At 44.8% G+C, this 17,888-nt stretch overlaps 2 protein-coding genes across 2 annotated transcripts; both read right to left on the bottom strand.

Moving 5' to 3' along the window:
- Nucleotides 1–2,016: 2,016 nt before the first annotated feature.
- Nucleotides 2,017–6,049, bottom strand: LOC104838948 (serine protease inhibitor Kazal-type 6-like). The gene is made up of 4 exons (XM_010579006.1): nucleotides 5,992–6,049; nucleotides 3,819–3,844; nucleotides 2,842–2,954; nucleotides 2,017–2,062 (listed from the first exon to the last, which is right to left on the bottom strand). Exons 1-4 carry the CDS (start codon nucleotides 6,047–6,049, stop codon nucleotides 2,017–2,019), a joined length of 243 nt encoding a protein of 80 aa, XP_010577308.1.
- Nucleotides 6,050–9,509: 3,460 nt separating this feature from the next.
- On the bottom strand, nucleotides 9,510–12,445 carry LOC104839097 (ovomucoid-like). Its single transcript, XM_010579218.1, has 6 exons — nucleotides 12,339–12,445; nucleotides 12,055–12,100; nucleotides 11,057–11,181; nucleotides 10,871–10,916; nucleotides 10,043–10,158; nucleotides 9,510–9,555 (listed from the first exon to the last, which is right to left on the bottom strand). The coding sequence occupies exons 1-6, from the start codon at nucleotides 12,443–12,445 to the stop codon at nucleotides 9,510–9,512; spliced, it is 486 nt and encodes a 161-aa protein (XP_010577520.1).
- Between the last annotated feature and the right edge of the window lie 5,443 nt (nucleotides 12,446–17,888).

Genomic DNA, 17,888 nt, shown 5'->3' on the forward strand with positions numbered 1-17,888 from the left:
GGAGTCACTGAGGGCCATCTCAGGTGTAAGGATGTCCCATAACCCCTCCCTCATTAAAATGTCACTTTCCATCTTAAAAATGGGGTCTTTTTGCTCCTGTGCTCTGAATATGGTGCAGGTCCAGAGCCACGCAACGTAACAGGATCATCGCAGCATAACTCAGGTAGAAGAGGACAGGCAGAGGTCATCCTGCTCCAAGCTGGAGGATTGATGAGGAAGGTCCTCCCACTTTCCCAACATGTCCTTCATGACCACTTGTCCTTGTGCAGGAGATGCTTCTTGCTCCCCTCACTCTTGTCCATGTTCTGGATGTCTTGCTGTTCAGTTTACTAATGCAACGTCTGAATTTGAAACCAAACAAGTCACTTCCCCTGGCTCTACAACCTGGGACACAGAGAGGGTTAGTTGGCTTCCAAGAAGAGGTGGCAGATTTTGTAAGAATCCAGTAGGCTGGGATGAGAAAAATGTCAGTATCAGACAGCTGGTGCAAGAGAAGCTCCAAACTAGCCAACGTGGAGTTTTGCCTGAGCGGTTCAACCACTGGCTGGCTGCCACCTGCACGCTGCCTGTAAAGTTACCAAATGACAAAGGATTTGTCAGAATTGTCATCGCAAATGTGAATTATCAGAAGAGAAGCCAGCATTAGTTGTGCTGAGCACATTGCTAAGGCCTCTCTTCTTAGGCATTGCGCCCCAATTGAGTTTAAAGCATGGATTGTGGCACGATAGGCAGACACTCAAGCTCTGTCCAAACAAGGTCCGGAGGTTTAGATGCTCAGCATTTAGGTGCTTGCAAAATATGTTGGCCCCTGAGGCTCACGATAAAATCTAAAGCTCCCTTTGAAAGTTAAGTGTTTAACATGAAGGAGCTGGCGTCCTATAGATCTGCTGCCAATGTTTTAACAAGGGGAGGCCACAAGTATTTCCCTGTGTGAATTTTGCACAGTGAATGGGGAGAGGCTATAGAATTCATTTTCTCATGTTTGCACAAAGAAGGATTTTCCAGCCAACATCAAGAAGAGAGAGGATAGCAGTGTGAAACGTAAAGAAAGGAATAAAGTCTGTGTGTATTAAAAATTGTAAATAAATAGAAATACTTGTGTGTAGAACAACAAGGTCTGCGTATGATTCAGGGAGAGTTCATCCTAGAGGTGGGGAGGGGAAGCCCACAGCTCTTCTCCTCCAGGGAATTTTTTTTTTGGTGATTATTGACACTTTATACAATCTGGCGCTCTTCTAAATATAATTTTATTAGCATGAGAAGCCACTTGGCAGCAGGAAACTAATGCTGGTGAGTTCACAGTTTTCAAGACAAAGCGTTCTCTTAGAAGCAAGAAGAAAGACTGATTTGGAAAGAAGAGCCTTGCAGCTTCTGCCTAAAACCAGCCTCCACCTGCCATCTTCTTGTTGCAGGCTTAAATGGAGCAATATTCCCTAGCCTCAGCTTGTTTGTCTCTGGTTTCCAAAGGAGATGAGGCATATGCAGTCACGCTGTTCACCAGATCTCCTGTCACCCTCCCACAATAACCTCTGAGAGAGGAAGGAACATGTCTACGGAGGCTGGGTAAAGAATAAAGGCACCCGCTGTCACCCACTCCCTGGGATGGGGAGAGTTGGGCAGGAGCCCACGAGCGGTTGCGCTGCTTGGCTGCCCGGCAAGCGTGTGCCAAGTTGTCAGGAGGGACACAGGACAGAAGGGCTGCTGGGGACAGGAGGACACAGCCCACGGGAGCCGTGGGAACAGCCACTCCAGCACAGGGAGCGCCTTGCTTCCCGGGAGGAGGGTGATGTAATAGCACAGTGGAGCGAAGCCACGCATTAGGCTCTAGCACGGCTGTATCAAAGCGCTTTTCTGGGTATTACGGAAAAAGGAATCCAGCCAAAGAGTCGTGCTGAGTTTTATTTTATTGAGCAGAGACGGCGGAGATGAGGGCAAGCTGCTCCCGTGTCTGCACACAGGCGGCTGCGGCTGTTGCTGCCGGGGGTGCGGCTGTTGCTGCTCTGTGACGGTGAGGACTCAGCATTTCCCCAGGTGCTTCAATCTTATTTTCCCTCCACTTCTCCTGTAAAAGGAGCAAGTCAGACTTAGACAAAGCAGTGTATGACAGACACAGCAGTGTGGGACAGGGAGCTCATCCGTCCGAACAGGACCATTTGCCTGATTCATGCTGGCGTACTCTGGTGCCTCACAGGGAACATCAAGCCATTTTCTCCTCTCCTTGCTCTTCTCTGATTTCCCCTAGGATAAGGCAGCCTTGAGCATGCACCAAATGTTAAGGACTGCTAAGGAAAAAAGGATGTTTTGCAAGCACGTTCAGTCCAGGGGTGCTGGCTCCTATTGCATCTCTTTTAAAAGGTGACAAAGCTCAGGAAGAGGAGAAACTCAGGCTCTTCCTCTGAGATTTTGTGTCTTGTTCCACAAAGTCCATTCAGACTTTTCAGGAATAATTTGGCACGGCTCAGCTCCCGCATTCCTCCAGACACTTCTCGGTATCCAGAAGTGTGGGCAGTGAGAGTTGCAGCCTGTAGCATATAGTGGGAAATGTGCATCAATTTGGTGCGTGCAGAAGGTACAGGCAGGATGCAATTGCCTCCCAGGCCTCGTGCTGCCTCTGAGCATGGCAACAAGCAGCATGCAAAGCCTAGAAATAAATTAAAATTAACTTGCATTCACACAGCTCCATTCCAAAGAGGAAATATTCCGCTTGGCACGATTCAGGGGCTGGTCCATACAAGAGGAGCAGCCTGGATGCAGGGCCTCCCCTCCATGAAGAATATCATTACATATGTGGAAATGGAGCCAACTCTCTCTGTTATTTCGATCCCCTCTGCTTTCACTTACAGCACTGCCTTGCAGAAGGCGCACTTGTTTCCGTACGTGATGCCATCCGTGCCGCAGTGAGGGTTGGACTCCCTTGTGCAGAACACGGTTCTATTTACAAACTCTCTACAAATCTGCAAAAGGAATAAAAAGAAACCCCTTTCAGGACTCCCATACTCTTTCCTTCACTTTCCAAATTGGATACAATGTCACTAATATAATGCTTTTTCTGACAAAATGACCAAAGGGGCAGTGATGACACCGCCTATTTACTGAAAGAAAAAAGCCCTGTCAGAAATGAGCAGAAGCAGTTTTTGGGGGGGGGGGGGGTTCACCCACATTTGAGGAGGGAAACTGTAGTCACCTAGGAGAAGTCTTGATCTCCCAAAGACAGGAGTGGATTAGCCTAGGCACGTAGGAGAAGAGTCAGCACTGATTTTCTTTCAGACATTTGGTGCCAAGTTAGCTCACTGCTGCATGGCTTCATGCATCTTGCAACACTGTGCACTCAGCTTGGTGCCTGCTGAGCTTTCTGCCTTCGCAGCGGAAGGAGGAGAAAATCTTAGTCTATGGGGAATTAAAAATGGTGTCCAGGAAATGTACAGGTATTTTGTCTCTGGACAAGCCCCAGTGATGGACCTTGTTTGGGGGAGGTAAAACACTCTTAATAGTCCATTTGTTTCATGAGAAGATTGGACAGCGGAGCAAAGTGGATAAAAGTGGCGCTGCATACAAACACAACCCTGTGCAAACACCCTAGACCTAATCACGGGAAGCATTTGCTAAACCAACCATCTATTTCCCTGGCCTACTTGCTAATGTGGCCACACATAACATCCCCTGTACAACGGTGAACTCCCCAAAGTGTTGGGACTTCTTGGAAGGACCCACCTGCTCCCAGCAGACATTAAAAACTGTTTACCATGCACCAGGATCTTGGTTACAAAACCATTCCTCTAGAAAATGCACAGTCAGTAAGCAGAAACAGCTGCACTAACCTCTTCAATGTCTTGACCTGCTACATCTGGAATAAAAAAAAAAAAACAACAAACACAGATTTTACATATCAGCATTATTTTCTGACAGAGGCTGAACTAAAGTCACAAACCCTTTATACAAACCACAATGAAACATACACCAGGTTTTTCCTACTCCATCATCCTATGCGGTGGAGGAGGGGGCAGGAAATACGTTATCTGAATTGCTTTTCAGTATTTTGCTTTTTTGAAAAATGTTACTAAAATACCATGTAATCAGTCATTCAGCTGCTAACTGCACCTCAGACACATAACCCAATCTCCTGGAAGGCAGCCACTCCCGGGGAAGCGAGCTGCCATATCGGATCTGGAGCCGCGCTCAACAGAGATTTTAAAGCTATATTGACTTTTAAGGCTTTTAGGGTCCTGCACATCTGAATGACGAAAATGGCTGGTACTGCTAACAAGTAACCATGGAGAAGGAGACCCCATGGTCAGCTTTACAGCCAGCCTCAGCGCAGCACAGCCCAGAGACTCTCCCAGAGCAAGTTCATCCCGGCCAAATACAAAGAGACAGCATGGGGTGATACAGAGCAGAACAGGCAGTGCAGGTCAGTAAGAGTGCAAAAATACCCGCTGTAACCACAGGCTCGGGGCCTGAAGCTAATCAGTCCATCCTCTTAATATTTCTTCACTGCAAAGATTGCAGTCAGGCGCGTAGCTTGAGCCATAGCTGTGGGACAGGGCGACCCTGCAACGTCTCTAAGGGGGAGCCCGACACTCAAGGGTGGCTTGAATGCAGATTTGCAGAATCTGGGTCACAACACTGTGGGACAAATACCCAGCATCTCGCACAGCAGCGGGGCAGCAGAGATTTGGATGTGAGGCTGTACCTGCTGGGTCAGTGGGGTCACGGCCGGCTGCGACGCTGCTCAGGTGGGTCTGGGCAGGAGGGAACCTGGGGCAGGAGGTGGGAGGACCCTGTCCTACACGCAGGCACCCACACGTTGGAAATCCCACCCAACTCTCAGTCAGCTAGACCATCATCCATCAACCCATCCTAGTTTTTCTGCCAATTGTATTGCCCTTCGGTGTTTTTTATCCCTGGCACTGGTATATTTATCATGACCTCAGGTCAGGCTAGGCTGCCTTAATTGTAAAGTCACTGTTATGGCTATCTGTATAGTATTTACAAAACAGCTCATTAGATAGTTTTTATAAATATTACATGTGGCTACAGAAGACTTTATGATGATGTCTCTTGACATCTGTTTATTTTATAGGAGATCACAGAGTTTGCTGCTGTTCTGCCTGGCCTTGGAAGGAAGCTTCAGCACTCTGACAGAACCCAGTCCCAATTAAGACTCAATTAGAGACAGATGAATATTTCATAATGAATAATGTGTACAAAGTAATTCACCTCTTTTCTCCATGCACAGCTTGCAATTTTCTCAAGTGAATTCTTTATTCAAATTATTCACAGAAAAACAAGTATAAATAATTCTTGTTCTGCACATTCTTCAATAACTGTCGCCACAAACCTTGCAGAGCTGGGTCAGCTGGACACAAGCAATTGATAACACTGATGTGACCTATATGTTCAAAAATCATCACTCAGCTTCCCCAGATCATCAGAAAGATGTGTAAATCTCCAGATAAATACATGCTGGATCCTTTTAATTTGCCCTCTTTGTTCTGACTCCTTGAGGACATTTGAATTTAATTTTCAAGCTTTTCTCTGCAACATAAATGAAAGCTGAAACTTTCATCTAATTACGTTTCCACATCTCCAAGGACAACACCAAATACCAAGATGCTTAGGATCAAAACAAGTGCTGATGACCCTGAGGTGAGTGAGTTTCTTCTCTAACTGGTTCAGCAAAACTCTCCAGCGAACACTTGTACCAAAAATTCATAATTACACTCTGCTTTGGTACATTTGCTGAAAGAGCTGCTTAGAATTTGCTCGTTCTGTCTCCCAGTGACACCTCCGCTGCGTTATTCACTGCGGAGGCACACGAGGAGTGGAAATATGTCATATGAGTGAGCAAGTCCCGCAGATATTTTCTACTTGCTCAGCTTTATCTTCAAGCCTGTCATCCGGTGATCAAGGCTCTCCAAAGTTTGCTGTTGTCAGGAAAGGTTTGGGGTTTGGTTTGGTTTTTTTTTCTATGCTAGGGAAAAGATCACTTACCCGAGAAGAAAGAGAGCAGCAGCAGGCTGAGAAGCACTAAGGCACCTGTTGCCTTCATGCTGCAGGTAGCTCTTTAGTCCAAGCCAAGCGATCTGTGCGGGAGGTGTTGTCTCAGCACCGGAGCCCACAGTGCGCACACAGACCTGCCTTTCTGTGTATTTATGCACCCATCTGTAGCTGTCCTCATTCCCCACCTTAATTGTGAGAACTTCTCCACTTTGCTTCTAAAGCCATTATTGGTCCTGGCTGTGTTTATGGTGCTTTAGGAATGCTGCCCTGTCCACATCAAACCTAGAAAGGGCTAATTATATGAGTGATAGACGGGCTTGTAATTTCTTTTTTTTTTTTTTTTTCTAAATAGTCACAGGATTCTCACAAGGGTGAATTTTCAAAGCGGTGATTCATCGGGGAAGCTGGTAATTTTCATTCTCTGGGCCCTTGCTGAATGCCAGCGCCGAGGCTTTGAGTGCGGCGTGATGACACTCACTAGACGTTACGAAATAAATCACAGCATGAGAATGTGTTGTCTGTGAAACCAATTATACGTTGTTCCCTGGCTATTTTTGAGGATGGTTCTAAATTTGTTGGGTTGGGGTGGAGAAGCGCTCCGATGTGACATGCTCTCATAGCTGTGTGCACAGTCCCAGATAGGACTGCTGACTCTCCTCCCTGAACTATTTAAACTCTAGCTGTCAATGTTTTCCAGTTTTTCGCATTCACAAACATATGTTAGGGCTCCGCTCCCACAGCGAGTGACAATGACAGGAATTTGATGGGGAATTGGGAGACCTGAGCTCTATTTCCAGCTGAGCCTGTGCAAGGATTTGTTCAGCTGCACCATTTGCAAAGTATCTGTTCAGATACGAATAAGCTTAAAATTTTAGTATGCTTTCCTAAGGAGACAAGGCTTAGGAGACCAATGTGTATAGATATATCTGTTTATTAGTTCCCCCAGTTGAATCTGCAACTAGATCCAACCAAATTTGACATAGGAGCAAAAAAACCTTAAAAATAATAAAAACATTTTTATACATATGTCTAGCAACAGAAGAAAGATGCTACTAATGTTCTCAGCCAGCAAGGGAGAGAGCTTCTGCAGGACAGCAATGTTATGAATACCCTACATCTGGGGAAGCATTAGAGTTTGCAGCTTGCTAGACATCTTAAAATCCACACAGCAGAGAAACTGTGACTGACAGGTGAATTCTCAGATGTCTATTAAGGGTGAGCTCACGATGCAGCCTCTCATATAATTTAGTTATCAAGTCAGTCAGCCGCAGCGCCGTTCAAAACCACGCTTAGTTCTGCCACTCACAGCACTACTTGTTTGCCTTTTCTAGTTTCATACGTCACTGCTTACGACCACAGCCTTAATGCCTCAGTTCTTTATCTACCCAAACATTTCGGTTGCTGCAGCATAACTGGCTGGCTAAAGCCTCAGCAAATGTACCGCAGGGACCAATCCCTTCCAGGCTGAGGAGAGGAAGACACTAAATTACCAACCAGGTGATTATCATTATTACCCCTTTCCACTTCTTTATAACATCTGAAACAGGGCACTTGCTGGTGTAGGTGAGGAAATTCTTCTGTCTCTCTGAAAATCAGGGGTACAAGAAGGGCACCTGGACCTTGCTTTGCAGTCTAAGGGGTGTAGCTGGGTAAAGTCTTGCTGGTGCCAAGCCAAATACTTATCTGTGCTGGGTCAGTCTTTAGTCTTATGTGACACAAACCTTTCCATCTTCTAAACAGCTCTTGCTTAGAGGCTCGCAAGGCATCTAGGATACAGCCACATACCCAGTACTTGCCATCTGCCCTCCTTTTCCCTTTAGGTGAGCAGCTCTTCTTTGGGCTTTTCCAAAGCCTTCTGAGCTCCTAAGCAAGTGTCTGGCTTCCTCAGGCAGAACCCACCACTGCAGAGAAGGCTTACAGTAGGATCTTGCCGTTGAAGACAATTTCCTGCCATGGCCAAAACTCCACTAGTCTGTAGCCACTCTATAAACCTCTTGGCCAACAAGAAATTATAGCAGAGCTCTGTCCTGTGCTGACAGGTCTCTGTTCACATCCACTAGCTACTTAGACTGTTCCTTAATTATTTTTCACACACACACAAGCAGATAAGCAGTGAGAACTCTCATGACTCTCCAGGTTGTCTTTTCTTAAGAGCAGGCACAAAGGCATGACGTGATTTATATCGCCTGTACTAACAGAAAAAAAACCCCTGAGAATAAGAAGTTCAATCCCTCTTCCCAGGACAGAGAACTGCTCTGTGCTAGTACTAGGGGAAGGACAAGCCTCTTATCTTCTGGTGGGAAGCACCTACAAAATTCCTGCTCAAGAAATTATCTACTTCAGGAAATGAGACCCAAATGAAAAGGCTTGGAAGTCACAGGTTTTGTCCTATGTATCAGCCCTGGCAGCAGATATTCTTGCTGCATAACAAGAGAATGGAATGTGGAGAAAGAAAGAGGAAGGGAGTGTGTGAGCCATGGTGCTAGGGACTTTTTGCCTGTGCTGTTTGCATATTAACTCCTTGACTCACCCCAAAAGATGGCACATCATCATGAACATTCATATATATCATTGCTCCTCCAGTGTACTCTTTAGGCTCCCACAAAGATGCTATCTCCATACCTTTTTTCCCTAGACAGAAAGCATCTTGGACCTACCAGCACCTCATCTGGCCCTTCTTTCCTGGGATTAGAGAATCCAAGACCTTTTCCTGAAGGGTCTCCTGTCCTACCTCTGCCTCAAATACCCCAAGTACAACTTTTCAGATCTTGTCTCCAAGAAGCTCAAAGCCTGAGCCCAGTCTAATTTGTCCTCGGGTTCTCATTAGGCTCATTACAGCCTTGCCTAGCTTGCTGCAATTTTCTGCTGATCAACACAGTCTCGACAGACACACCCTTCAAGGAAGCAGCAGTTCCTAATTTTCTTCCCTATGAGATAGCCTCCTCCCTTTGCCATAAGCCTCCTTTTTACAATGCACTGCCAGACCTGCCCCTTGCCCAGGTGTGACCAGGTAGGGCTGACCACGGCCACCTTTCTCTTTCACACTTCCCCAGGGCCATTCCCCCACACCAGGGCCCCTAAAAGAACCAGTTCCTCGAAGGCAAAGACACATCCATTTAGACTCTATAAGACACTGAAATTAGGAGAGTGGCAGTTTTTTATAGCAGCTTGGTTTCTCTTCTGATGGTTTGGTATGGAGTGACGTACTCTTGTGAGGGCTTGGGCTGGTGTGTGATGGGTGTTACGCTTTGCTCTTTATTGTGGTTTATTTCACAACTTCTCCTGCCTGACAGATAAGTACCTAAAAGCCTGAAGACCATTACCTCTGCCCTGAAAAAAAAAACCAAACCACCAAACCCCAAAACCAGTCCATGGCAAAGAGAGTGGCTGTGTTTAGTTTATTGATCAATCAAAGCAGAGACCAATGTGCAACAGTTGAGGGAGCAGAGAAGAGCGTGTTTGCAGGACTTGTAAGGGAAAAATCAGAGTGAAGGGTATGGCTCCAGCGCTCAGCATTCACCACGGTGTTTCAAGAACAGAGCTCCCTGGCTCCGCCTGAAGAGGAAGAGGGAGACCAAAATTACAGACATGGATCTCAGTTTTATAGTCTAACTTCACCCAAATAAGCCAATGCTCTCGTGCTCTCCAAGTTATAAAGTACTTCTTTTAATGTTTCACCTCTTTCCTGATTCCCCAGGTTACATGCTTTCTCACATTAAAGAGATTTGGGACAAACCCCATAATTTTGGACACCTCCTACGGTCACACTTTAAAATGATCTGGCAGGGAGGGAGTCAGCAATGCTAGGAGCCTGCAAATGGGAATCTGGATTTAATTGCGAGGGAAGGAGAAGACTCACTCAGGCTTAAGATCTGCAGTGCCTGGGGGGTGGCGGAGGAGTGAGTGTCAGGAGAGGAACATGGAGCAGGGATGGATTTACCGAGGGGCTAACAGGAGCTGTGGGGCTTCCACACCAGCTGCTGCTGCTGCGTGTGCTCCAGCTCCTCTGGTTTCATGGCTACATGGTGAGCTCCATACTTACGAAAATGCGCTGCAGAACTGGCACTTGTTTCCGTAAGTTTTGCCATCGGAGCCACAAAGGGGCTTATAGTCAGCGGTGCAGATGAGATTGTTACCCAGCTGATCGCTGCAGTCAACCTGCTAATAATGGAGCAACAACACATTTCTAAGCTTTTGTTCCTCGTATTTTCCTACATGAGTGTTTTATGTTTATTTAATGTTTATGACATGCCAAAGCATAAACTCTCTTTTCAGGTGCGGGGCTCTGTTGTTCTAGCAACTCTGCAAACTCAGAGGCAGAGAACGTGCTTGCCTGGAGCAGCCTGAACTGAGGAGAAGGCGGGACCAAAAAAATCTAATAAATACTATTATAAATAGTGAAATGACCATGGTGATATTTCCAGGCTGGCCCTCCCACTGGCTGCTCTGGTTCAGCAGGCTAGCAGAGGCAGGCATACAGAAAGTGGATGGTCACGAGCCATGCTGCAGAAAAGTATTCCCACCTGAAGAATCACCACTACTAATAGCGCTGGTAGTATATGACCCTCCTGCTCTCCCGCAGAAGGTATGAGGCAGCATCTCTTGCTCAGCCCCTTTCCCAGTAACTGAAGGTCTCAGCATTCACTGACTGCTGTGTTCCCAGGTCAGAGGGCAGACTGCGTATCTGAGTCATGGATTTGGTTCAATCCCCTTTGACCCTAGCATACTTTAACTATGTTTCTCAAATCCTATTTCCAGGCCAAATGTACCACGACAGTGCAGGCGTTTCTATTATTTAGTTACGATTCAGTGAATTTGTGTTGTACAATGTACTGTAACAGAAATTAAGAGTGCAGATTGTGCGCTTTACCTCTAAGCATTCTCCCTTGTGCCTCAGGTCTATGTCCAGTCCATTCCTTTGGGAAAAAAGCGAGTTGAGAATGAATGAGCACAGCGCAGCCACTTCACAAGTCAAACTACCTCCTTATGCTCTAAATACCAACGTGAGCACCTACGGATCCAGAAACCCCTCCCGTGACCCAGCCCCTTCACTTACACCACAGCATTGCAGAAGCTGCACTTGTTTGGGTAGGTAATCCCATCGGTGCCGCAGATGGGCATGTACTCCAGGGTGCAGGGGACCGCACCACCGCTTGATCTCAGGTAGCCAGTGCAGTCAAGCTGAAACAGTCACAGAACAACATTTTAATCTCTGCTCCCCTTTGCATCAGTCCTGTGCAACAGAGCGTGGTGCAAGAGACATCCCCCCCTCTCCCTGGGTCTGCACGGGAGAGGAGCTCCCAGCCCCAGCGTGGTGGCATTGATGTAACACAAACAGTTGAAATCTTGCGATGGGTACAGCATGATCCTGGAGTATCTGTTTTTTCCTGTCCTGAAGCAGGCTTCATCCCTGCCATCTTGGGGATTTTCACCATGAATGCCACCAAGAAGGATCTTTGCCTAAAATGCCTTATGCAGCAGCAACTTTTGCTGCGAAATGTCAATGCCACTTTAAAATGGAGTTTATGCTCACCTCGGCGTTTCTGCAGTTACTCTGAGTGTACTGAAATGGAGTTTGTTGTATTTTGTTAAATTGCACAGCCAGAGTGTTTCTTTACTTTCTCTAACCTAAAAATAGAGATACTTCTCCACGGTAGCTCCATATATTGGTAAACAAACTTTATGTTAAATGTTCTGATAGAATTGTTTTTTCTGTTAGAAAATCCAAACTTCCTCTGGGAATTTCTTAGCTTCAGCAAGCTTCTAAGTCTAAGTCTAAAGAGAAGTGTTTTGATAACACAGAACCATTATAGAAATCAAAAGTTTCCATTCTTAAGTCTGGTGTTATACACAAAATAACATTTAAAAACTCATAGTTCAAACAAAATTTAAAAGAAATTCTTGCAAATCTGAAATTCTTCATTTTCATTCCATTTCTGACAGTTTGGAATTCTGTGGGTTTAGTACAGAATTAATCCTAGGCAAGGTTTCTGTCTAGCTCTCTTTTACCCACCACTGCTCAGCGCAGCAGAAGGAACCAATCTCAGACCATACCTTAACACATTTTCCATCGTGCTTCTTGTCGATGGCTTGGTTTCGGCTACAGGGAGAGAGAGAGAGAGAAGGAAAGGAAGGATTAATCTGTTCATACCATGTCATCTCACTCATAAAGCCCCAGTAATTAATCATTCAGGAGCTTTGACACGGAAGATCACGGGCATTAGGGAAGACAGAAACTTAGGAAAAATCTAGTCCACCCCATGATTAGTCACAACCCCAAAGGCTTTTGTCTGGTGCTTGAACTGGCATTGTAGGTAATCAGGAGACCTGGTACTCACAGGATTTCATTGCAGAGGGAGCACTCGTTGGAGTAGGTCACGTTGTCAGTCCCGCAGACGGGTTCATAGTTGCGGGTACAAGCAAGCTGGTTTTTTTCAGACAACATGTACCTGCCGCAGGAGGCCTGTTAAAGACAACTTGTCATTTCTCCAAATGGAGAGAAGGGTATGCTTGTGTTAATCATGTTTTTGCTGCGTTGGGAGACTACTGTTGGTAATTTTTTTTCCCTATTGTTCCTCCATGGTGAAGAAGAGAGGGAACAAAATATACCATGTTTCCTACAGCATACAAAAGCACCTTTTTGCTATTAATTAAGACTTTCAGTACTTTCGGCAAGAATTGCAGGCAAAAATGATCATTCCTTGGGAAATCAAGACAGGGAAGATATTTAGGCAGTTATTCAATAGTTGTGTAGATTTTCTGCTGGCACTCTGTGGTGTGCTGACTCACTCTACGTTATTAATTACAGTCTTTTTTATCATCAGTATGGTAAGTTATCTTTCTCTGACAATGGTATTTTCTTACTTTGGGGAAGAGAGGTGGTATAATACTTAGGGGCTTTTTCCTTCTTGCTTTCTTGCTCATTTTCCTTTTTTTCCTCCCTCAAGCCTTCCTTGGGATACAGTGTGAGTATGAATTATTCATCGAGACTTAGAAATCAAGACTAAGTGACAAAGAAGATCTACTACTCACCCGTTTTTGAGCAATAACAATATCTACAATAAAAACAGAGATTATAAAATATAAAAATTGTACAATGTCCTTGACTAAAATTCCTTTGGAATCATCAATTTCCCAACAGAGTAAGCAAATACACTTTTTCATTACTGAGAAGTGATTGTTTTCCCAAATGTTTTATCTACTCCAAGTAAACAAGAAGTTATATACTAAGATTAAAAAAATCAATTCTTTGTGAAACTGGAAATTTTGGCTGACTAAAGAAGAAATAGGACATAAACGTTCTCCTTTTGCAGCACTATTATCCCCACCAAGGCTCATAAGCTTAAATCAGACAAATGCATCCTACCAATCTATAGTATTTATCTGCACAAGGATAAAGTTCATTAAAAGAGAGCCTGCGTATTAATAAATCATCACATTTCCAAAGGGCTGAACTCTCCTTTAGGATGTATATATAAAGGCAAATGTTCAGGAGGACTGGAGATACTAGCACAGACTGTAACAAAAACAACTTACCAGAAAGGCAGCTGAGAAGCACAAGCCCAAGAAGGGCAACGCTTCTTGTTGTCTTCATAGCAGAGATGGTTGTATAGCCTGTTACTTGCAAATCTGTCACTGTTGAGTTCAGTAGGTGGTTCTCAGCCTTCTCTATCCACACTGTATATATACATCTCCCTGACCTTGTGAAGTCATCCCAGAAAGTAATTATTTGCTCTGTAAACTAAGAAAATTGTATTGATTATTGAGTTGAGCTCTAAAGAATACTTGTTTGTTAGAGATGCCCAGAAGAATTAAACAAAAATCTGAGCTACACCCAGCTTGTTAACAAAGGCGCCCTGCTGTACAAAGAATGATTTGTACTTTCCAAACAAGAGCACTGTCTCAATAGCAGATGTTGTGAAATTACATATAGAAGTCGGTAAAGCAAAAAAAGCCCATTTGTTGACAGCATTTGAACTTGCGCACACCATATTACATACACTAAACGGTCTTTGGGCTCCAGGAGATTTGCGTGGTACAGCAGAGTGGGGGGGAGCACAGCAGCAAGGGACACTCTAAGCTTTTACAGGTATAAAATCTGGGGTTTGGCAGACGTCGGTGTACTTTAAAGATACTGAGGGCTCAATGAATCCACACTCTCTCCTGTAGTTTTCTGGTACACTGGATTTCTCACCAAAATGAAGGAAACAGTCATCACAACAGGAAAGCATTACCTAAAACTTCAGAAGTTTATAGGACGTTTCTGTGTAGGAGCAAGAAGTATTCATCTGTTGGCAATGTGTATGAGTCTGATTAAAAAATGCTGAGAATAAATAGCCTTAAGTCTGGACTGGGATAATGTCTCCTCTTAATGGCACACAAGGGGTATTCTGTGCAGGTGAAATGGGCTTCTTTAAACCAAAGGCATTCAAGAAAAATTTGCAGCAGCTGCAAACAGAAGGTGAGTCCTTAGGCTCCCCCCTTCCCCCTCTATTGTATGGCATTAAATTTAGAATGTCATCTGAAAGTCGTGTTTTAGGGAAGATAATTGAAGAATAACATGCTAGGCTCTGTTAAGTGATTCAACTCTACTGCAGGGGTATGGAAAACCAAATAAGGAATATCGCATAAAATAATACATTTTTGATTTAAGGTAGTCACGGAAGGAATTGAAGGGTGGAACATGTTTGTGCTTTAGAGGAAGCTTGATTCATACATGTGGCTTAAAGGCAGCCTGAGTTTTAAATAGAAAATCAGAATTGTTTTTCTTATTATCATGGGAGATGTTCAAGTCTTGGCAAGGGCAGATAAATCATAAAAATGTAGTTGAAAGTGTAAGGCAGTTGTAGTCACAGAATAGAGCTTGCAGGATTTGGCCTGTTAGAATCATAGAATGGTTTGGGCTGGGAGGGACCTTAAAGCTCATCTAGTTCCAAGCCCCCTGCCATGGGCAGGGACACCTTCCACCAGACCAGGTTGCTCAAAGCCCCATCCAACCTGGCCTGCAACACTGCCAGGGATGGGGCATCCGCAGCCTCTCTGGGCAACCTGTTCCAGTGCCTCACCACCCTCACAGTGAAGAATTTCTTCCTTATATCTAATTTAAATCTACCCTCTTTCAGTTTAAAGCCATTACCCCTTGTCCTATTGCTACATGCCCTTGTAAAAAGTCCCTCTCCAGGTTTCTTGTAGACTCCCTTCAGGTACTGGAAGGCCGCTATAAGGTCTCCCCGGAGCCTTCTCTCCTCCAGGCTGAACATCCCCAACTCTCTCAGCCTGTCCTCCAGCCCCAGGGTTGGAGGTGCTCCAGCCCCCTGGTCATCTTTGTGGCCCTCCTCTGGACTCACTCCAACAGGTCCCTGTCCTTCTTACGTTGGGGGTCCCAGAGCTGAATGCAATACTCGCAGTACTGTTCGTATCAATGAAATAATTTTCCTGACAAATAAATGAGTAATGCTATTTGGATCTTATTCACAAATACCAGAAGTTGAAGGATTCCTTTGAAAGCTGTTTCTGTTGTATTCTTAGCATCCTGACTGACTGTCAGATTCCTTGAACTGATTATGAGCATATTTGGAAGGGAAGCAGTAATCACAGAAGCATTAATATTGATTATTCTCCAGGGGCAAGAATGCCAAAGCCTGAAAATCCTCAGAACTTGCACTAGCTGCCAGTAGAGATGGCACTTGCTGGTTCTGCAGTGGTTAGTGAGGCTACAGGAACATAGTCCGTCTCCTCTTCAGCTCTGCAACCTGAGCTTTTCCATATCCACCTCCAGACCTGAAATCCCCAGTTACCAGAAACTGTGCTACTTCTCCAGTTGCCTCTCCTGCCAGGCTGAAATCACACTGGTTGCTCAGGAGCTGTTGTGAATAGCAGAGTATCTGCTAGGGAGCTGCATCGTTCTCCTGTTTGGCCCTTTGACTAATTAGATCCACTGGGGAGATCCCCCTCTGATTGACGTACTGCTTCTGAGGATGGGAGTAGCCACCCAGGACTGCTCCAAAAGTAGCTCTTTTCCTCCAATAATCCCTGCCACTTCACCAGGCAGCAGGGAGAAAAAGGGAAGCAAGGAAAGAGTCTTCCTTATAGGGTCTATGAGAAAGGATGGGTGATAATTGGTAGCAGTCAGGGCAGGGCAGCAAGAGCTGCTGGGCTAGGTGTGACGTGGGATTGCACAAGGGAGCTCCATTAATAAGAAACAGAGGGAATGGGACAGAAATAATTGTGGGGCAGCAGACAGGTTGAAAACAGGCATTAGGAGCAGTCAAAAAAAACCTGTCTCCATGTATTTGGAAGAGTGAGCTTTGGGAAATGTCATACACATGTTGTAAATGAGAAGGGCAAAGTGAACTCACCTGCCAAAATCCCTCTGTGGTATTCAAGAGTATCGTGATGGTGGGCTCAGTAAAGTGACTTTGGGCATAGGATTACTTTAATGTTTCTACAGATATGACATCCATAGAAAAGTTTAAATAAAACTCTTACTGCTATTTCAAGTTCTTAGAGGGCAAACATTCAAGAAGGTTATAGCTACTGAATGGGATAAACATTGGTAGTCATATGATGGATCCTCTTGTATTAAGGTAAGTTTCCAATAACTCTGGAAATTCTACCCAGTTTCTATACCAGCATTATTTCTTCCCATAGCAGTCATATTTTCCTGGGAATCTTTTCCTCTGGTCTCAAGACTCCCTATCTCAAGCAAGTCCATAATCTACCACGACCTAAAAAATTCTTCATTTGTATTCCCTGCTCTAGTTTAAAACTTGTCACAGGCTTCACCTGACTACAAAGAGAAATGATACTTTTTAATTTTTTTTTTGAAAATAAAAAAGGTGGATGTGTGCATGCAAGACAACGCGTTGTTATTCCAGCAGCGGTATCATTGTCCTTGCTCCTGTATCCTGCTGTCACACACCACACCATAATCAAGAATGAAGTGGTGCTATGCTCCAGTCTATGCTACTGTAGAGACAAATGCAAAATGCATTTCTTTGCCATTGACCGCGATGTGGCACACCGCAAGAGCTCGCAAAACAGGTTGCTGTTCCCAGACCTCTGCACACGGGGGCAGAACTGGATCTTCTATGAGAACATGAATTCAATTTACAGCAAGCAAAGCCCCTGCTCTAAGCCGCACTCATCTAATATTTCTCCTTGTAGTTCAGCTATCTGATTGCTGCCTGCATATCTCCAGTCTTTTAAGCATAGATGATATCACAGGCAAGGGTGTCTGGAATAATTTGACTGTCTGGGAGCTGCATACTAACAGCAAAAGGCTGAGGATCTGGCCCTGCACATCCCAATCCCTCAGCGAATCTCAGCTCTGCCTCACTGCAATAGCTCTGACACAGCCAGCCCCCAAAACGACGTCTCCAAGTAATTTTCTTTTAAAACATCATTTTATTTTTCTCCTCATCAAGAAAGAACGTACTAACAAACCATTTATCCTGAATGAAGCCTCAGAGAGAAACTGCATTAACAGAAAGGTCTAGACTGGCCTGAGGTATATTTTGGCCAGCAACAAGTAGAACAATATGTTAAAACAGAAGCATTGATATAAAATAGAACAGAACAAAATAACCACATGCAACGTGTTAATCAGGTTGTGGGGTAATTGAATGGCATTTCCTAAATTCACAAACATCAGATAATGACATAAAGTGCCGAGGTACTGCTTAAAGAATTGTACCATAAAATACCTCGGCAGGCAGACAATGTTTCCTGCCTTGAATTTCCTGGAGGGAGAGTTAGATTAGTAATGGTGAGAGGATTTTGTGTTGTTGTGGCAGGATTTTATTGAGCAGCAACAAAAAAATTCTTTCCAGCGAGGCACCCATAAAAGAGGACTGTCTTCCTCTCCATCCTAAGAAGTTGCCCCCGCT

The sequence above is a fragment of the Haliaeetus leucocephalus genome, unplaced genomic scaffold (assembly GCF_000737465.1).
Source record: "Haliaeetus leucocephalus isolate CR32 unplaced genomic scaffold, Haliaeetus_leucocephalus-4.0 Scaffold656, whole genome shotgun sequence".
Classification (NCBI taxonomy): Eukaryota; Metazoa; Chordata; class Aves; order Accipitriformes; family Accipitridae; genus Haliaeetus; species Haliaeetus leucocephalus.

Coding starts and splice junctions, on each gene's coding strand:
- LOC104839097 (XM_010579218.1), bottom strand. CDS start 12,445: ATGTTGTCTGAAAAAAACCAGCTTGCTTGTACCCGCAACTATGAACCC. Junction 10,917..11,056: donor AGCTTCTGCAATGCTGTGGT/GTAAGTGAAGGG, acceptor TTTTTCCCAAAG/GAATGGACTGGACATAGACC. Junction 10,159..10,870: donor ACAAGGGAGAATGCTTAGAG/GTAAAGCGCACA, acceptor CATTATTAGCAG/GTTGACTGCAGCGATCAGCT.
- LOC104838948 (XM_010579006.1), bottom strand. CDS start 6,049: ATGAAGGCAACAGGTGCCTTAGTGCTTCTCAGCCTGCTGCTGCTCTCT. Junction 3,845..5,991: donor GCTGCTCTCTTTCTTCTCGG/GTAAGTGATCTT, acceptor TTTTTATTCCAG/ATGTAGCAGGTCAAGACATT. Junction 2,063..2,841: donor GCCTTCTGCAAGGCAGTGCT/GTAAGTGAAAGC, acceptor CTCCTTTTACAG/GAGAAGTGGAGGGAAAATAA.